Source organism: Ranitomeya variabilis, chromosome 4 (genome assembly GCF_051348905.1).
Source record: "Ranitomeya variabilis isolate aRanVar5 chromosome 4, aRanVar5.hap1, whole genome shotgun sequence".
Taxonomy (NCBI): domain Eukaryota; kingdom Metazoa; phylum Chordata; class Amphibia; order Anura; family Dendrobatidae; genus Ranitomeya; species Ranitomeya variabilis.
This window is the reverse complement of record NC_135235.1, coordinates 265,949,638-265,969,341: the sequence shown is the minus strand read 5'-3', so window position 1 is coordinate 265,969,341 and position 19,704 is coordinate 265,949,638. Positions and strand designations below refer to the sequence as shown.

General features: G+C 47.0%; 1 protein-coding gene across 3 annotated transcripts; it reads right to left on the bottom strand.

The window, feature by feature from the left end:
* Positions 1-73: 73 nt before the first annotated feature.
* DLAT (dihydrolipoamide S-acetyltransferase) lies at positions 74-19,266 on the bottom strand. 3 transcript variants are annotated; one of them, XM_077249762.1, is made up of 15 exons: positions 18,741-19,242; positions 16,309-16,410; positions 16,056-16,180; positions 15,595-15,730; positions 14,812-14,938; positions 7,797-7,972; positions 5,862-6,018; positions 5,564-5,637; positions 2,477-2,572; positions 2,038-2,145; positions 1,830-1,948; positions 1,596-1,758; positions 827-963; positions 390-538; positions 74-298 (listed from the first exon to the last, which is right to left on the bottom strand). In XM_077249762.1, the coding sequence occupies exons 1-14, from the start codon at positions 18,960-18,962 to the stop codon at positions 409-411; spliced, it is 1,872 nt and encodes a 623-aa protein (XP_077105877.1). In that variant the 5' UTR covers positions 18,963-19,242; the 3' UTR covers positions 74-298; positions 390-408. The 3 variants fall into 3 exon arrangements, with proteins under 3 accessions (XP_077105877.1, XP_077105876.1, XP_077105878.1); XM_077249761.1 differs by having other exon boundaries at positions 74-538; positions 18,741-19,266; XM_077249763.1 differs by having other exon boundaries at positions 74-538; positions 5,570-5,637; positions 18,741-19,243.
* Positions 19,267-19,704: the final 438 nt, after the last annotated feature.

Sequence of the window (19,704 nt, the reverse complement as noted above, 5' to 3'; positions counted from 1 at the left end):
AAATAGTATACATATTCTGATACTGCATTAACGAATTGTTACTCCTCGGAAGTGATAAAATAATAAATCTGTCTCATCGTCTAAACAGACCTTTATTCATCCATTGCCAAAATCTGCAGACCTCGTACATATAATCAGTGGACCTGATTTGACAGCAAGGATTTAAAACCATCTAGGAAACATTGACCTTTGTGAGAAGACATTGAGGACCTGGACGCAGCACAGTTCTCAGGAGATCCGGCACTGGAGTGATCTGTACGGCCACACAATTAGGTTTCTTTTTTTCCCCATTTGTTCGCTTAAATAAAAAAAAAAAGTTACGTATCTGCATGTGAGTGTTCGGAGACAGGAGCATATAAATAGTCCTATGAGCGCAGCAGATGACCCACAGGGAGGAGATCCAGCAATCTATAGCAGCATGGTGGTCGGCTTCTCCAGGAATTTCTTGAATTCAGCCAACCACTGAGCACCGACGGCTCCGTCCACCACGCGGTGATCGCAGCTCAACGTCACAGACATCATATTGGCAACATCAAACCTGGAACAAGTTCAAGAAATAAAGCTCAGGGAAAATGTGGCCATTTTTTTTTCTTCTTTCAAAAACAGCCATCCACCGAGGGCAAGGGGCGACATGAGGCAGATATAGTGTACAGAGCTAGAGCACTTGCCATAACTGGTTCTGCCCTCGGAGCACTTGCCAGTTCAGTTACATGATGGACAAAATGTTTATTCAGTGTTGATAAATCGATCTACAGTCACTCAGATTTACTGTAAATGTATTTTCGGGTATTTACAGACTGCCGTGGCAGCCACATAACATCCTTACCCTTTCTCGTTATCGGCTGGCACGAGTCTGTTCTCCGATCCTCCCACAGCCAGGATACACGCCTGAGGGGGGTTAATAATTGCAGAGAAGTTCTTGATCCCATACATACCCAGGTTGGAGACAGTAAAGGTCCCGCCCTAGAATAGATCACATGGATGATTATGATTAAATGGCTGAGGTCACTTTGGATTTTATACCTTTATTTCAATGATTTTACATCGCACACAAACCTTCATGATTATCTCATGGCTTTACCCTCTCCTACATCAGGAAAACATGACGGCTATTTTCCAAAAACAAACCTGGGTCCATTGAAGTGAATGAGGCTCGGCTACAGTTTCACATGCAACCGGTGGAAAGGTGGGGTGCCGTTTTGGTAAAAAGTAGCCAAGTTTTTCCAAACCTGGACCTTTAATGAACACTGTAGATGCCTCCTTCACCTAAGTCTCCAAGCTCAGTAGCCCAGTGATAAGGGGAGAACTTACTAACTGACGAGGCCCTGAGACCCCCAGCAATGCCAATACTGGGATAATGTAATGGTGCCCATGTGCGACCTCAGTCTCATCCACTGTCTATGAGACTGCTACAGAAAGCAGAGGACAGCGCTCTCTTATTTCCAGCAGTCCCATAGACAATGAATGAATAGAGTTTGAGCACGCACACCTCTGTTATATTCAGGACAGGTCAGCAGCACCCCGTAGTCAGAATCGGTCTGGGACCCAGAGGAAAGACCCTCAGCAATTAATAACTTCTGCTTTGTGGTACATACCTGGAATTCATGGGGCTTTAGTTTGCCGTCTCGTGCCCGTGTCGCTAAGGACACCACATCTTTGCTAATGGATGTGAGGCCTTTTATGTGAGCATTGAAGACTATGGGTGTAATGAGACCGGCGGGGGTGCTGACCGCCACGCTGACGTCCACCACGTGGTTTCTAGAAATACAGATAAGATTAGACACACCGAGCGGCGTCAGAACGGTTCATCACCAGACAGCCGGACCTACTGCCTAATAACGGTGTCCAGCCAGGAGGAGTTCGCCTCGGGCACCTTCAGACACGACAACGCTGAGGCCTTAATAATGAAATCATTGACCGAGAGCTTAATGTTTTCAGACTTTGTAACCTGTGAAACAGGAAGATATGAAAATCCGTGACATGGCGGTCACTGCTGATGCAGATGTTGGTGTGGGGCGCAGCGCGAAATATTGTCACCTCGTTTAACTCTTTCCTTAACTTCAGTATTTCTCCCATGTTTATGTCGATAGACAGATAGTAATGAGGTATGGTTTGTTTGGACTGCATGAGCCGCTGGGCAATCACCTGCGGGCAGAGATGGGAGAGGAGGTCAGAGACGTTAGTGAGACCCTATGGGCACGGCCGTGTGGCACAGAGGAGCCAGCTCCGTACAAGAAAGGTTAGGAGCGTCGCATCTATCCGTCCGGTGGATCGGTCATGCCTGACGGTTTAAACCCACAGGGTAGGAGTATATTAAAAAACTGCCGTGCCTACAATTTCCTATTATTTAAAGAAATAAATATTGCACTATTTTGGATAGCATCAATAGTAATTACAGGCAGCAGCTTTATATATCTTTCATTTTCCTACGACCGACGACAATGTATAATGACAGATGTCAGATGAATGCTCTCACCTTCCTGATGTTGCTTATAGGAATATCGGTGAAAACTCCAGTAGGAACAGCGCCCACGGCGGGAGATGGTGGTGCAGGAGCCGGCGCAGCGGGAGCCTACGGGCAGACAAATGATCAGGAATAAGCAGCACCGAGCTTTACCATCATGGCTGGATAGAAGTCCGATTCCAGATCCTCTCACGGGGGCAAATAATGGACGTAACCGGCGTATTACGAGCCGCCATGACGAGACGGGAGAGAATTAACCCCTTCACCCCCAAGGGTGGTTTGCACGTTAATGACGGGCCAATTTTTACAATTCTGACCACTGTCCCTTTATGAGGTTATAACTCTGGAACGCTTCAACGGATCCCGGTGATTCTGACACTGTTTTCTCGTGACATATTGTACTTCATGATAGTGGTAAAAATTCTTTGATATTACCTGCGTTTATTTGTGAAAAAAAATGGCGAAAATTTCGCAATTTTCCAACTTTGAATTTTTATGCAATTAAATCACAGTGATATGTCACACAAAATACTTAATAAGTAACATTTCCCACATGTCCACTTTACATCAGCACAATTTTGGAACCAAAATGGTTTTTTGTTAGGGAGTTAAGGGTTAAAAGTTGACCAGCAATTTCTCATTTTTACAACACCATTTTTTTTTTTAGGGACCACATCTCATTTGAAGTCATTTTGAGGGATCTATATGATAGAAAATACCCAAGTGTGACACCATTCTAAAAACTGCACCCCTCAAGGTGCTCAAAACCACATTCAAGAAGTTTATTAACCCTTCAGGTGTTTCACAGGAATTTTTGGAATGTTTAAATAAAAATGAACATTTAACTTTTTTTCACACAAAATTTACTTCAGCTCCAATTTGTTTTATTTTACCAAGGGTAACAGGAGAAAATGGACCCCAAAAGATGTTGTACAATTTGTCCTGAGTACGCTGATACCCCATATATGGGGGTAAACCACTGTTTGGGCACATGGGAGAGCTCAGAAGGGAAGGATCACCGTTTGACTTTTCAATGCAAAATTGACAGGAATTGAGATGGGACGCCATGTTGCGTTTGGAGAGCCACTAATGTGCCTAAACATTGAAACTCCCCAAAAGTGACCCTATTTTGGAAAGTAGACCCCCTAAGGAACTTATCTAGAGGTGTGGTGAGCACTTTGACCCACCAAGTGCTTCACAGAAGTTTATAATGCAGAGCCGTAAAAATAAAACAAAAATTTTTCCCACAAAAATTATTTTTTAGCCCCCAGTTTTGTATTTTCCCAAGGGTAACAGGAGAAATTGGACCCCAAAATTTGTTAACCAATGTGTTCCGAGTACGCTGATACCCCATATGTTGGGGTAAACCCCTGTTTGGGCGCACGGGAGAGCTCGGAAGGCACTGTCTTACTTTTTCAACGCAGAATTGGCTGAAATTGAGATCGGACGCCATGTCGCGTTTGGAGAGCCCCGGATGTGCCTAAACAGTGGAAACCCCCCAATTCTAACTGAAACCCTAATCCAAACACACCCCTAACCCTAATCCCAACGGTAACCCTAACCACACCTCTAACCCAGACACACCCCTAACCCTAATCCCAACCGTAAATGTAATCCTAACCCTAACTTTAGCCCCAACCCTAACTGTAGCCTTAACCCTAGCCCCAACCCTAGCCCTAACGGGAAAATGGAAATAAATACATTTTTTTAATTTTTTAATTTATCCCTAATTAAGCGGGTGATGAAGGGGGGGTTTGATTTACTTTTATAGCGGCTTTTTTAGCGGATCTTTGATTGGCAGCCGTCACACACTGAAAGACGCTTTTTATTGCAAAAAATATTTTTTGCGTTACCACATTTTGAGAGCTATAATTTTTCCATATTTGAGTCCACAGAGTCATGTGAGGTCTTGTTTTTTGCGGGACGAGTTGATGTTTTTATTGGTAACATATTCGGACACGGGAGATTTTTTGATCGCTTTTTACTCCGATTTTTGTGAGGCAGAATGACCAAAAACCAGCTATTCATGAAATTCTTTTGGGGGAGGCGTTTATACCGTTCCGCATTTGGTAAAATTGATAAAGCAGTTTTATTCTTCGGGTCAGTACGATTACAGCGATATCTCATTTATATCATTTTTTTTATGTTTTGGCGCTTTTATACGATAAAAACATTTATAGAAAAAATAATTATTTTGGCATCGCTTTATTCTGAGGACTATAACTTTATTTTTTTGCTGATGATGCTGTATGGCGGCTCATTTTTTGCGGGACAAGATGACGTTTTCAGTGGTACCATGGTTATTTATATCCGTCTTTTTGATCGCGTGTTATTCCACTTTTTGTTTGGCAGTATGAGAATAAAGCGTTGTTTTTTGCCTCTTTTGTTTTTACGGTGTTCACTGAAGGGGTTAACTAGTGATATAGTTTTATAGGTGGGGTCGTTACGGACGCGGCGATACTAAATATGTGTACTTTCATTGTTTGATTTTTTTATTTAGGTAAAGAAATGTATTTATGGGAATATTTTTTTTTTTTTTCTTTATTTAGGATTTTTTTTTTTTTTTACACATGTGGGAATTTTTTTTTTAAACTTTTTTACTTTGTCCCAGGGGGGGACATCACAGAACAATGATCTGACAGTTTGCACAGTACTCTGTCAGATCACCGATCTGACATACAGCCGTGCAGGCTTACCAGCGCCTGCACGGCACCCGGAAGTAATCCTGCAGGACATTTTGGATCCGGGGCCTGCAGGGATAGGAGGTAAGAGACCCTCGGAGCAACGCGATCACATCGCGTTGCTCCGGGGGTCTCAGGGAAGCCCGCAGGGAGCCCCCTCCCTGCGCGATGCTTCCCTGTACCGCCGGCACACCACGATCATGTTTGATCGGTGTGCCGGGGGTTAATGTGCCGGGGGCGGTCCGTGACCGCTCCTGGCACATAGAGCCGGATGTCAGCTGCGATAGGCAGCTGATACCCGGCCGCGATCGGCCGCGCTCCCCCCGTGAGCGCGGCCAATCGTGCTGGACGTACTATTCCGTCAGAAAGGAGTTAATATGTAATTGTTGATGATAAAGTATCAGGGATTGATACGTACACTGACCGGCGCGGCCTTGGGAGGAACAAAGGACTCGATATCTTTCTTCGTAATTCTGCCGTCCGGCCCCGTACCTGGAATATTACCGGAAAACAAGAATGACAACTGGGCATGAAATGACTTGGGACGACCCCTTCTTTTATGAAAGAGCCCTATGTCAGATAAAACCCGCATACACTCGCCTCCAGGACGGCGCCATGTCTGCAGGGCTCGCCTGACACTACGTCATAGTGTGCAGGCAGGCGACATTGTATTCTATGGCAGGTGGTGCAGATGGCGGGGGGCACGCCGCACTTACCCCGGACTTGCTTAATATCGATGCCCCTTTCTGTTGCCAGCTTCTTAGCCAGAGGACTCACAAACACTCTCCCCTTGGATGCCGGAGCCGGGGGATGAGCTGGTGCAGACACGGGAGGAGCGGCAGATACAGGTGGAGCAGGAGGTAGTGCTGCAGCCTGCAAGACAGACATGGCTCCATGTGAGAACAAGAAAAGGCACAACTAGTAAAGAACCAATAATCTGCGCGTTTCTCTGATACAGCTCCTGGCTGGGTAACAGGACGGAGGATAGGTGTTGTAGTTGTCATTTTTCTTAGGGGATTCCTCTAACAGAAATTGCTGGGAAGCGACAGGTTACTAAAGAATTTAGCAAGCCTTAGAATTGCAGGAGTCACTTGTGGCATCTACCACAGCTGGCTGGTGATGGATGGGCACGGGTGGGGACTTGTCAGAGATACAGACTTTAGTGGGAAATCGAGGTCCCTATAATTCAGTGATGTCTCCCTGGCTCCGCTGGGAACCATTGTGCAACAGATCCAGCAAAGTGTTCTGCCTTCTGTTATAAATGGAGGGGAAAATGACATTTAGGTGGAGACTTGTGCAGAGCCTCTCTGGTGTGGAGAGACGGGTGCGGGGGCCGCAGGGGGCTCAGATATAGGACACGGGCAAGAGACCTGCCATTAGTGCAGTAAGGAGAGGTTCTGCACTGTGACTTCAGGCTCGGGATGCCGGGACTTGCATGTAATCATGCAGCAATTCCCATGTACGCAGCCTCGAGTTGCCATTTGAGGGTGCAAACTTCTGTGCGAGATGCGAAGACTTCTGCATTAGGAAGCCCTGATCCTAGACTAAAAACAAGCAATGCTGAGACCCGCAGAGCCCGACATTGTAAGATGCTGGCATTCCTTCCCGATGCAGATGTGAACCGAGCCTTAGGTTATGTGCACATAGAGGATTTCACAAAGAACGAGATTTATAGTGGAAACCTTCTCAGGAAACGCTCTTTTTTTGAGACGTTATGGAATTGTTTCCTGAAGAAGTGTCTGAAAAGTTTTTGGAGAAATTTTTTTTTCTCCATGAAGCCTATTGATTGTTCAGTGGCTAGTTTGGACCATTTGCCACCAGGAATTTTTATAAGACCTGAAACAGAAAAACGCATAAAGGGAACCGATCACCCCCAAAATCAATGGTGAGGTAAGCTCACCGTCATCAGGGGCTTATCTACAGCATTCTGTAATGCATTCTGTAATGCTGTAGATAAGCCTCTGATGTAACCTGAAAGAGGAGAAAAAGAGGTTAGATTATACTCACCCAGGGGCGGTCCCCGCTGCGGTCCGGTCAAATGGGCGTCTCAGGTCCGCTCCGGCGCCTCCTATCTTCATTCCATGACGTCCTCTCCTGGTCTTCACACCGCAGCTCCGGCGCAGGCGTACTTTGTCTGCACTGGTGAGGGCAGAGCAAAGTACTGCAGTGTGCAGGTGCCGGGCCTCTCTAACCTTTCTGGCGCCTGCGCACTGCAGTACTTTGCTCTGCCCTCAACAGGGAGACAAAGTATGCCTGGGCCAGAGCCGCGGCATGAAGACCAGAAGAGGACATCATGGAATGAAGATGGGAGGCGCTGTACCGGACCTGAGACACCCATCGGAGCGGGACCGCCCCTGGCTGAGTATAATCTAACTTCTTTTTCTCATCTTTCAGGATACATCGGCGGCTTATCTACAGCATTACAGAATGCTGTAGATAAGCCCCTGATGCCTGTGAGCTTACCTCACCATCGATTTTGGGGGTGACAGGTTCCCTTTAAAGGACCGAACTCCTGACCAGCAAAGCAGTTTCACAACAGAACTAAATACTAAGAGTCTTTCAAGGGGATTTTTTCAATATTTTTCGGACCCGCGTCAGATCTCTGTGTGCACAAAGCCTTACTTCTACAATGGTTGGTGACTGTTACGTACCGGGGCCGGCTGCGGCTTAATATCCACTGCTGCAGCCGCTTCCTTGTAATCCGCAAAGCTTCCGACATCGGACTCCTTCTCCACTATGATACAGAGGGGGGTCCCGAGGGGAACGTCACGGGTGCCCTCAGATATCAGGATTTTGGCCAAATACCCTTCTTCTTGTACTTCAAAACCTTGCAAAGTGTAAAGAATGAATGTTATTAATCCTTTGTCTGTAATATAATCAATTATCCACATTAACCCATCACTTTCTGACAGCTTCGGAGGCCTGGACATGCGATAAGGACAAATGCCTCTGCAATATGTCTGATGGGAAGCACATACCTAACGGGATGTGCACCTGCCTCCAGAACAGGAGTCCCCCGATTCCCACTGCCTGCCTCCAGAACAGGGGTCCCCCGATTCCCACTGCCTGCCTCCAGAACGAGGGTCCCCCGATTCCCACTACCTGCCTCCAGAACAGGGGTCCCCCGACTCCCACTGCCTGCCTCCAGAACAGGGGTCCCCCGACTCCCACTGCCTGCCTCCAGAACAGGGGTCCCCCCCGACTCCCACTGCTGCCCGACCACAGGAGAGGTGGCTTACATGCGCAGGTTCACGGCCACCTCCCTCACCATTGCCATCGGGCACCAGTCGGCATGGTAGATTGGTGACAGTTAGGATATTGTAGGGTATATGCCAGTCGTGGTCACTTTTTTAGCTATTTTTGGCAGATCTTTTTTGCCAGGAGAACACTGGGATAGGTGTAATTTTATATGGATATATAATAAAATTTGCTTTTTAAGGGAATTTATGTTCACTACTGTTTTTCTGAGTTCCCATGATTATTTAGATATGTTAGATTACCTCATTAATTCATAACATGGCCAGTTTTTTGTCTAACCCCATTAATACGGATCTATGGGCACAGGACGCTAATCAGGTCTTTTCTACCAATTACGAGGCGGCTGAAAACGCAGAGAATCCATCCCTCAAAACGCTCTTTAAGGAATTATATATAGCCTACAAAGAAAATATAAAATCTTGGTGGGAAACAAAGGGGTTGGAAAACTATATAAAAAATAGGATTGTCCCCAAGGGCCTCCGTATAGGTATACAATTTTCACCTAGAACAGCTAACCCCCAGTTATTGGCAGCGTGGACGAAGGAGTCAGTGGAGGCGTCAATAAGGTTTATGCAACTCCTTCTTATAGAAGAGAAGAAGCAGTTTGAGGAGTCAACTAAAAAATTGAACAGTTTGATTGAGAAAGTTCAGAAACATAAAGCAGACCCAGATTTTACTAGACGTGAGAATACACTGCAGACATCTGTGGAGAGATTTCAATCTAATCTGAAAGATCGGAAGCACACACAGTTCACACGGGACCTCAGTGAGTTTAAAGAAAACAGAGCGTACGATTACCAGAGTGGTGTTCAATCTGAGGTGTCATCATCGGACGTAGACACGTCGGACACAGAAAGAACAGAAAGTTTTACCACGTCTAGAGGAAGGGGTAAACAGTCACGAGGAAAATGGCGTATGCCAAGGTATCAGCACAGACAAAGAGGGGGTGGCAGAGAGCCCAGATTGCATCAGGGTACACCTTCTTTGTCTACCTCCTCATCAGTACCTCAATCATCATCTTTTTTAGACCTGGGTCCCATGGGGGGTTACGATCTGAGGAGAAAAGCATTGTAGGGCAAGGTGAAATCATTAATCTTTCATCATATGTATTGACTAGAGAGGACTACTCCTTATTGGGAAGGGGTCTAAATTTTGTTCCCACAGGCTCATATGATTGCTTTAGATGGGTGAAGGATTTAAACTTGTTCGGACGAAATTTGAAATGGAAACTGTTTTTTCAGCAGAATGATATAGAGCACTGTAGGAGGCTAGGCATATCGGAAGATGACATTGAGAGCTGGCGTACTCTGACGGATCTGCTAAGTGAGAATGATCAGGTGCGAGGGAAGGGCCCTTTTACGGATTTAAAGAATAAGAGTACCAGGATGCCTCCCATCAGTGATATCACCAGCATAGACATCTTTATGAAACTGGTGGAGGATGATCTGTCTAAGATCAAAAATGAGAGTCATGAATGGGCATGTAATTTGACCCAGGATGAGAGAGCATCCCTGAAAAGGCTAGAGAAGAATAAGGATATTATCATAAAGTCATCAGATAAAGGGGGTAACCTCGTTATAATGGACCATCCGATATATTTGAATATGTGCCATGCCTCATTATATGAGCATGATACATATGAGGTCTTAAGGAAAGATCCCACAGATGAATATAGGAGGCGATTGGAGGATATTCTGGATCAGGAAAAAGGAGGAGGTTTAATATCTGACAGTGAATATAAGTTTATGCTACCTGAAAAACCCATAACACCAACTTTTTATACCCTGCCCAAGGTGCACAAGGGTCTGATGCCCCTTAAGGGTCGTCCCATAGTATCTGGGATCGACTCGCTTACACAGAATAGTGGTGTGTACCTGGACAGGGTATTGAGACCATTTGTCACATTACTTCCATCTCATGTGAGAGATACATCCCATTTATTATCTATGCTGGATGGTATTACTGTGGGGGATGACATATTGCTAGCGTCGATAGACGTTGAGGCACTGTACAGCAGCATCCCACATGAGTATGGGAGGGAGGCTGTGGCACATTTTCTAAAGACAAGGGCGGTGGAGTGTGGTGAGCATAATGTTTTTGTTCTTAGGTTATTATCGTTTGTCCTGACCCACAATTACTTCCTGTTTAGTGGGAAGTACTTCCACCAGCTCAGGGGTACAGCGATGGGGAGCCCTTGTGCCCCCACGTATGCTAATATCTTCCTGGGCTGGTGGGAGGAAACCCTCATTTTTGGGGAGGAGGAAGCGTGGTGGAGCCCCTTCATCACGTTATGGGCCAGATATATCGATGATATTCTGATATTCTGGTCGGGCTCTGCAGATGAGTTTTGCAGGTTTGTTGAGAGCATCAATGTCAATATGATAGGCTTGAGGTTCACATCTGAGTACCATGAGCACAGTATAAATTTTCTTGATCTGACCATGTCAAAAAAACAGGATGGAGGGATTGATACATGTACTTTTCGTAAGCCTACTGCGGCTAATAATTTGTTGAAATGGACAAGCCATCATCCTTTGCCCCTAAGGAGAGGAATACCGAAAGGGCAGTTCCTACGTATTAGGAGAAATTGTTCAGACGTTAGGACTTTTAAGAAGCAGGCAAAGGACCTGTATGGGCGGTTTAGAGCAGGAGGCTACCCTAAGAATATGCTGGATGGCCCATTTAGGGAGGCTTTAACAACTAATAGACAGTCCCTATTAGTGAAAAGGGATCGGGAAACAACAGAGAATGTAGTTAGAATGATCGGCACCTATGATGGGCAGTCAGATAGGGTATTCCAGATTTTTCGTAAGCACTGGGGTATCCTACTTGCTGACCCCAATCTGAGTAATCTGGTGTCTCCTAAACCGAGTATCACGTACAGAAGGGGGAGGACCATTGGAGATACCCTGGTCCACAGTCTGTATGAGAAGCCCAGGAAGGAGGGTACATGGTTAGACAGAAAACCGAATGGTTTTTTCAAATGTGGTAATTGCTCGAGGTGCTCGATGATGACACAGTGTAAGACCTTTCGCAGTGCAGCAAACGGGAAAGTATATCATATCAGAGACTTTGGTAATTGTAAGTCAACCGGTGTTGTATACAAAGCCACATGCACCTGCCCGAAAGACTACATCGGTAAAACGATTAGGGAACTGAGGGTAAGAGCTGGAGAAACACGTGGGTGACATAAGGAATAAAAGAGACACCCCGGTGGCCCGTCATGTGAATGAAGTACATGGGGGCAATTTGAAAGAAATTACCTTTAATATGGTGGAATTGATTAGACCTAAAATAAGGGGTGGTAACCTAGATAAAGCCATCCAACGGAAGGAAACAGAATGGATGTACAGGTTGCAATCATTATCCCCGAGGGGGCTTAATGAGTATCTGTCATAAACCTATTTTATTTGATTTCCTTATTTTTTGATAGATTCATTTCTGTGCTCGTGAGAGGTGTTATTGGTGGGGGATATATTTTTGAACCAAAATGGCATGTTATGGCATGTGTGTACATGCACCTCATTGTGGGTTTTATCAGAATTTGTATGTTTTATACTGCATACCTTTATCAAGAAAGACTGCCGTTGTCCTTTAATTACAATTTTCGCCTCTCTAAAAATAAAAAAAAGTTCCCCTATGTATCTGGGTTAATTGGGTAGTGATGGATATTTAGTATCACTATCATATCTTACCCTGTGAGATTGTGCACTGGGGTTTATGCATGTATCAAAATTTTCCCGGTACTTCAACATATTGGGATCGGTACATAAATCTCAGTTGTTACTTTAGGTGGAATGGGAGGGGACTTCCCGGCTCTGTATAAGCAAAAAGTGATTCAGTAGTGCTGTGCGGGTTAATTCCAATAGGCATGCACAGTGCTCTGTGTCTCACGCTATGCATCACAGACAGGGGTAATGAGACGTTGCTTCCGGTCCTGCGCATTGAGCTGGAACGCACGCCGCAGGATGGAACGCTGGTGTTAGTCACTCTCAATGGGGGGACTACTTCCGGGTATCTGTAATGCTTGGGGCTCCACGCTGGAGTGGGAGATCCGCCGTTGGGGCATGGCAAGTAACATCTGATTACTCAGTTTTCTCGGCCATCGCTGATTAGTGATGGTGCTGATTGGAGCGATGGTATAGACGGGGGTATTTAACTCCGCCCGATGTGGACCGCCGGTTATGCTTTATATCTATGGCATCTGGTATCTGATGTATATGACGGGCCTCCTGATGAACCGCACCACGGGGAAACGCGTGGAGGCGTACATTATCAGGATAAGTGTTTCCCATCTTTACTACTATGCAGCTTAACGGCGCATTCTATATGGATTATTGTTGTCACAGGCCCCATCTATGGGCATTGTCCAGACTACTAGATAATCATTTCTGCTAGGGTTTGGCTCTATATAGTATTGTATGGGCATTTTTCTTTCTTTTTTTGTACATTGATACTGTTGTATTGCTGTATTGTTATCTGTATATGGCAAGGCTGGTAATATACCCATTGCTACTAAATAGCAATTAGCAACCATGCTGATGAAGAGATTGTAATCATAAATGGTGGCATGTGTCCTGCTCTGGTCTTTTTTTGCTATTTTTATTATATTTAGTTTTTTTAATTTTTTTGTGACCGTTTTTTTGCTTTTTTCATTTCTGTTCTATTACACTGGCCAACAGTGAAAATGTTTCTGAAATGAAAATAGCTGGTTTGTAATAATTTTAGCATCCTAAAAACGAATATGTTACTTAAAAATCATTATTAGCTCTTGTTGCTGAGATACAGGTCATTTAAGATTATTATGCAGGAAAATAGGGAAATTTTGAATTTTCAACAAATGTGTATTGGTAAACCTGATTACAGACCTGTTGAACCAATGTCAGCCATTTTATAAATTGTGTCTGCATAGTTTGTACTAATTGAAGTCTCTTTCTCTTGTTGCAGTAATTTTGTGGAGAGAATTTACACTTTGAAAATGCCTCGTAAATGTGCAAATATTGTTAACAATTTTTGTTACGTGTGTGGTTATGTGACATTTGCCAACCAAAGAAGACCAATTACTCCACTTGTGAAGACTGCTTACCATCATTACTTTGCTTATACGTGGCACTTAAATACGTGGCACTTATACGTGGCACTTAAATACGTGGCACTTATATACGTGGCATTTTGAGACCTATAATTTTTCCACATTTTGGTCCACAGAGTCATGTGAGGTCTTGTTTTTTGCGGGACGAGTTGACGTTTTTATTGGTAACATTTTCGGACACGTGACCATTTTTTATCACTTTTTATTCCGTTTTTTGTGAGGCAGAATAACCAAAAACCAGCTATTCATGAATTTCTTTATACCGTTCTGCGTTTGGTAAAATTGATAAAGCAGTTTTATTCGTCGGGTCAGTACGATTACAGCGATACCTCATTTATATCATTTTTTAATGTTTTGGCGCTTTTATACGATAAAAACTATTTTATAGAAAAAATAATTATTTTGGCATCGCTTTATTCTGAGGACTATAACTTTTTAATTTTTTTGCTGATGATGCTGTATGGCGGCTTGTTTTTTGCGGGACAAGATGACGTTTTCAGCGGTACCATGGTTATTTATATCCATCTTTTTGATCGCGTGTTATTCCACTTTTTGTTCGGCGGTATGGTAATAAAGCGTTGTTTTTTGCCTCGTTTTTTTTTTTTTTTTCTTACGGTGTTTACTGAAGGGGTTAACTAGTGGGACAGTTTTATAGGTTGGGTCGTTACGGACGCGGCGATACTAAATATGTGTACTGTACTGTGCAATTTATACTCTTGTAATGAATTCTTCTCGCTACCTACAGCACATACTTCCATGGCGTGTATCTAAAAAACGAGAGCTAATTAAACAATTCTGTGGGTATATTTGAGTTTCTCGACCCAAAATTAGTAATATTTGCCTATTTTCATCAAAGAAACATAAAAAAAGTTGTTTTTTGTTGGCCTGTGTTATCATTGTTTTCCCACCTGTATATCAGGGTGAGATAGGGCAGTGAGGGGTAGTCCACGTTGAGTGGGGGCGCCAAAAAAGCGTATCTAGGGTGCCAACCTCCACAGCAAGGCAGGTGACAGTTAGGATATTGTAGGGTATATGCCAGTCGTGGTCACTTTTTTAGCTATTTTTGGCAGATCTTTTTTGCCAGAACACTGGGATAGGTGTAATTTTATATGGATATATAATAAAATTTGCTTTTTAAGGGAATTTATGTTCACTACTAGATTGGAAGGACCCAGTTCTGGATAAGGTGCAGGACGCAGAGGTGGATAAGCCATAATGTCCATCGTGACACAGCCCCTTTAAGCAGGATCACCGGTTCCTCCCGGACTGATAAAATAAACCCTATTATATTCCACCCCGTGTCTCAGGGCAGATACCTATGGTGGCTTTGTCCGTTTCGATCTCTGCCAGCAGATCTCCCTCGCTGAGCTTTTCTCCGACCTTCTTTTCCCATTTCTGTATTGTGCCCATGGTCATTGTAGGTGACAGTGCGGGTAACATGATCTGTGCAACAAGAGAAAACAGTGATGATATGCTACAAATCCACCGACGGCATCAATAGTAAAGGAGTCTACTCAGTATTCACCGGTAAGCGCTGCAGAAAACGCACAGCAATAAAGCAACCATATAATCACGTGATTGCAGCATCTATGCGACCCCAGATCTGCAGGCACCTGCACTGGAGTCTCTCCTGGTGATCCTTGCAGACCACAGACAATAATGATGATGTGACGTCAGATTGCCGATTGACGACCTTCCAACATGAACAATACGGGATACGGCCTCCTGAAAACCATTCCTGGTGGTGGCGATAGTGCAACATGACATCTGTATGTAACCTTGAATGGCCACCTGGTCAATGACACATCCCGCAGACATTTACACTATGTCCAGACAGGACAGAAGAGAGAAATCTGTACTGTATTTGCCACCGATTTTACCTTATGCACAGAGTTGACAAATGGTGGACGTAAAAAGAAAAATTGACTCTGCACGCAGAAATTTGGAAATTATCCACCATGTGTGCTGTTATTGCAAGAAGATGCAAATTTTCCATCTGAAAATCCAGACGAAAAATCCGCAGAAAATATGCAACATGCTGTTAATGGACACCACGACGTTGTCCCTTGTCTGCTGGACGACGTCAATGTCTGGATTACCTTCATGTGAGTGGGATAGGAGCTTCCGGGGGCTTGAACAGGAGCTTGCTGTGCAGGAGCTGGTGGTGCGGCGGCCGGGGCTGCAGGAGCTGCGGAGTCCAAGGTGTAGTTCTTAAAGGCATCAATGAGTTCTGGCCTGTGCATAAGAAATGAAGATATATGTATTAGTAGGATACGTCCTCAGGGGGCCAATATACTGCAGACCCTCCTACACCAAGCCCCCTGTCCTGCACCAAACGTTAGGAGGTGTCAGAGCCACAACCGACGATATCATGACTCCGGCGCTGATGATCATCTCACCCGACGGTCGTGCGCACCTGTCCCGCTCATTACATTGTTGATCACATAGGTGTGTATAGACGTGACGTGAGCGGCGTTGGAATAACACTTTATTCCATCTTTTGGGTAATAAGCTGTTAAACCTCTACGTACAGAATATTCGCACGCTACCCGGCACTCACTTGTCTACCGTGATGCAGATGATGGACCCGATGGGGACGTCTCTTGTCCCTTCTGAAACGAGAATCTTCGCCAGGTAGCATTCCTCCAGACTCTCAAACCCCACTGTGGCCTTATCCGTCTCTACCTGTATATAAGAAAACATGTCAGAGCCGAGCGATTGTGCCCAAGCTGCAGGATCCATAGTGGATGAAGGCGCCCGCTCTCCGTCACTCTGCCCATGATGGAGGGCGCAGGCATCACCTCCATGATTACCTCCGCGATCAGATCCCCTTCATTAATTTTCTCTCCTTCTTTCTTTTCCCATCGAGCAATGGTCCCCATCTGCATTGTGGGGGAAAGAGCCGGCAAAGGCACCTATGAGAGAGAATGCGGGTCCAGTCAGACTAGGGTCCGTCCCAGCACATTGTGCCCCCAACATCCATATAGTCAGATGGGAGTCCCAGCACAGAGTGCCCCCAACATCATATAATGGGGGAAAGAAATCATTTGTGATGCATCATTAAAAATATACTAAACCGGTGGGGGATGGGGGGGCCAAGATCACCAAGGAACTAGAATGAGACAAAGCTAAAAATGGCTGGTGGATGCCAAAGACAGCAATGAATGCCGAACAAGAAGACCGGGGGAGGGGGTCCGCGCTCTTTCTTGCTGTCTGCTCTGAAGTCACAGAAACTCGCTGGATACCAACTGCATAACACGACACAGCGGACCAGGGCCGATCCCGTCGTTACTAATCCTCATCATTAATGACGCCATCAGCTCGGAGCAACATTGATATTAAACGCTGCACATAGCTGCCAGCACTCGCACACTAGAGGACGGCGCTCCCTGATCATGTCTATGGGAAAGTCCATCACATCCTCACCCAAGAGTCTTTACCTGGAGTCTGCGACATTGTCTGCACAGTTATTTTGTGGTTACAGAGGGGTAGCAGGGAGAGGAGGACCCCACAGAGCCGCCCATGGCACCAGGGAGGGGGGAAGGCACCATAGAGCCACCCAATACACCAGGGAGGGGAGAAGACCCCATAGAGCCACCCAATACACCAGGGAGGGGAGAAGACACCATAGAGCCACCCAATACACTAGGGAGGGGGAAGACCCCATAGAGCCACCCAATACACCAGGGAGGGGAGAAGACCCCATAGAGCCACCCAATACACCAGGGAGGGGGAAGACACCATAGAGCGCCCAATACACCAGGGAGGGGGAAGACACCATAGAGCCACCCAATACACCAGGGAGGGGGAAGACACCATAGAGCCACCCAATACACCAGGGAGGGGAGAAGACCCCATAGAGCCACCCAATACACCAGGGAGGGGGAAGACCCCATAGAGCCACCCAATACACCAGGGAGGGGAGAAGACCCCATAGAGCCACCCAATACACTAGGGAGGGGAGAAGACCCCATAGAGCCGCCCAATACAACATGGGGGGGGGTGGGGGAGAGAGACCCCATAGAGCCACCCAGGGCACCAGGGAGGGGGAAGACCCCATAGAGCCAGCCAATACACTAGGGAGGGGAGAAGACCCCATAGAGCCGCCCAATACACTAGGGAGGGGAGAAGACCCCATAGAGCCGCCCAATACACTAGGGAGGGGAGAAGACCCCATAGAGCCGCCCAATACACTAGGGAGGGGAGAAGACCCCATAGAGCCGCCCAATACACTAGGGAGGGGAGAAGACCCCATAGAGCCGCCCAATACACTAGGGAGGGGAGAAGACCCCATAGAGCCGCCCAATACACTAGGGAGGGGAGAAGACCCCATAGAGCCGCCCAATACACTAGGGAGGGGAGAAGACCCCATAGAGCCGCCCAATACACTAGGGAGGGGAGCAGACCCCATAGAGTCGCCCAATACACTAGGGAGGGGAGAAGACCCCATAGAGCCGCCCAATACACTAGGGAGGGGAGCAGACCCCATAGAGCCGCCCAATACACTAGGGAGGGGAGCAGACCCCATAGAGCCGCCCAATACACTAGGGAGGGGAGCAGACCCCATAGAGCCGCCCAATACACTAGGGAGGGGAGAAGACCCCATAGAGCCGCCCAATACACTAGGGAGGGGAGAAGACCCCATAGAGCCTCCCAATACACTAGGGAGGGGAGAAGACCCCATAGAGCCGCCCAATACACTAGGGAGGGGAGAAGACCCCACAGAGCCGCCCAATACACTAGGGAGGGGAGAAGACCCCATAGAGCCGCCCAATACACTAGGGAGGGGAGAAGACCCCATAGAGCCGCCCAATACAGCAGGGAGGGAGAAGACCCCACAGAGCCAGGCATCGGGGACCCCATAGAGTAGTCCACTGCATCAGTGAGCGGGGGACCCCAAAGAGCCGCCATGCACACACAGAGTCTGTCTGCAGATAAGTTGTGACCAATCTGCTCAGACATTTTCTGCACTGTGTGCCCGCTCCCTAGAGCGTGACCGTCACTGTGGAGCAAGAATGGACATGTTGTCTAGGAGTTTGCGCCTGTGACGGGACGATGCGCCGCACATAGATGTGTGATCAGACCCGCCTGGACCACCATACAACTGGTCAGTGGTCGCTGTTGTCAGTAGTGACCAATCAGAGAGCAGCTTTCATGTCCCACTCTGCGCTGGTAGGATGAGAGCTGCGCTGTGATTGGTCGCTCAGCCCCCTGTGATCCTCCGCGGCCTCGGTGCCGTCCTCACCTTCTGATGTGGGGGCAGACTGTACCACCGCCGCCCGCTCTCCGGTCCATGTAGCCCCGGCAGCCGGGCTGTACACCCCCGAGCTGGAGCCGCTGTGAGAGCCCGGAGCCGGCTGCCTGTGCCCGTGTGGTACCGCCGCAGCCGCCCTGCTTGGCTCCCATTCCCCCGGGCCGGGAGGACAGAACGGAGAGGGCCGCGGAGCCTCAGGCACAGGCGGAGCATGGCTGCGGAGGGAAGACTCAGGGCCTCGGTCCTCAATGACCTCCCCGGCGATACGGGAACACTGACGGCAGACGCTGCAACCTCAGCCTCCCCCTAGAGGTCGCGCTTCTTAGGGTGTACTAAGAGCCGCCATCTTAGTACACCCACGGGAAAAAAGAAAACCCCAAGTAATATTACATAAAACACGTGATGTATGAGGCCGGGCGCGGAGCTAACCCTCACAGTGAGCTACAGGGAGCGGAAAATATCACTGTAGGGGCAACATTCTCATCAAAGGGAGGACAAAGATGGCGACTGCAGACTTCCGGTGACCTCAAGGTTCGGGCGGAGTAAGATGGCGCGTTCTGACGTTAGCCTGCGGCAACGTGAGGTCGCTGGATGGGCGGGGCGGGGGGTGTCAGCGAGTGACAGCTGCTCCTGGCAACGCTCGGATCACGTGATCACACGAGCAGCGTCTGGGGGAATGCGCTGGTGACGGCGCCGGGGAGAGCTGATCCACTGTGACTACCGGGAGGGGGCGCTGTGCGCACTGGTGTGAGGGTCCATGCTTTTACATTCTTTAAGGGGTCTTTTCATTCTTAAAGGGGTTTCTTCCAGATGCAGTACTGCGCATAACCTGTGCACACGTGTGGCGCTGTTTGGTTTTTTTTGTTTTTTTTTTAGAAATCAGCCGTGTTTCTTTAAATTCCTATAGACTCGTCCTCATGGTGTGACCCCTCCAGGCGCTTCCCTCGGTGCCAGG

What these genes read in the sequence shown, in the direction of transcription:
- DLAT (XM_077249761.1), bottom strand. Translation starts at nt 18,962, where the DNA reads ATGCTCCGCCTGTGCCTGAGGCTCCGCGGCCCTCTCCGTTCTGTCCTC. An exon ending in GTCTGCCCCCACATCAGAAG is followed by an intron (nt 16,411 to 18,740) that starts GTGAGGACGGCA and finishes TCTCTCTCATAG; the next exon opens with GTGCCTTTGCCGGCTCTTTC. An exon ending in CGATATTAAGCAAGTCCGGG is followed by an intron (nt 5,638 to 5,861) that starts GTAAGTGCGGCG and finishes GTAATATTCCAG; the next exon opens with GTACGGGGCCGGACGGCAGA.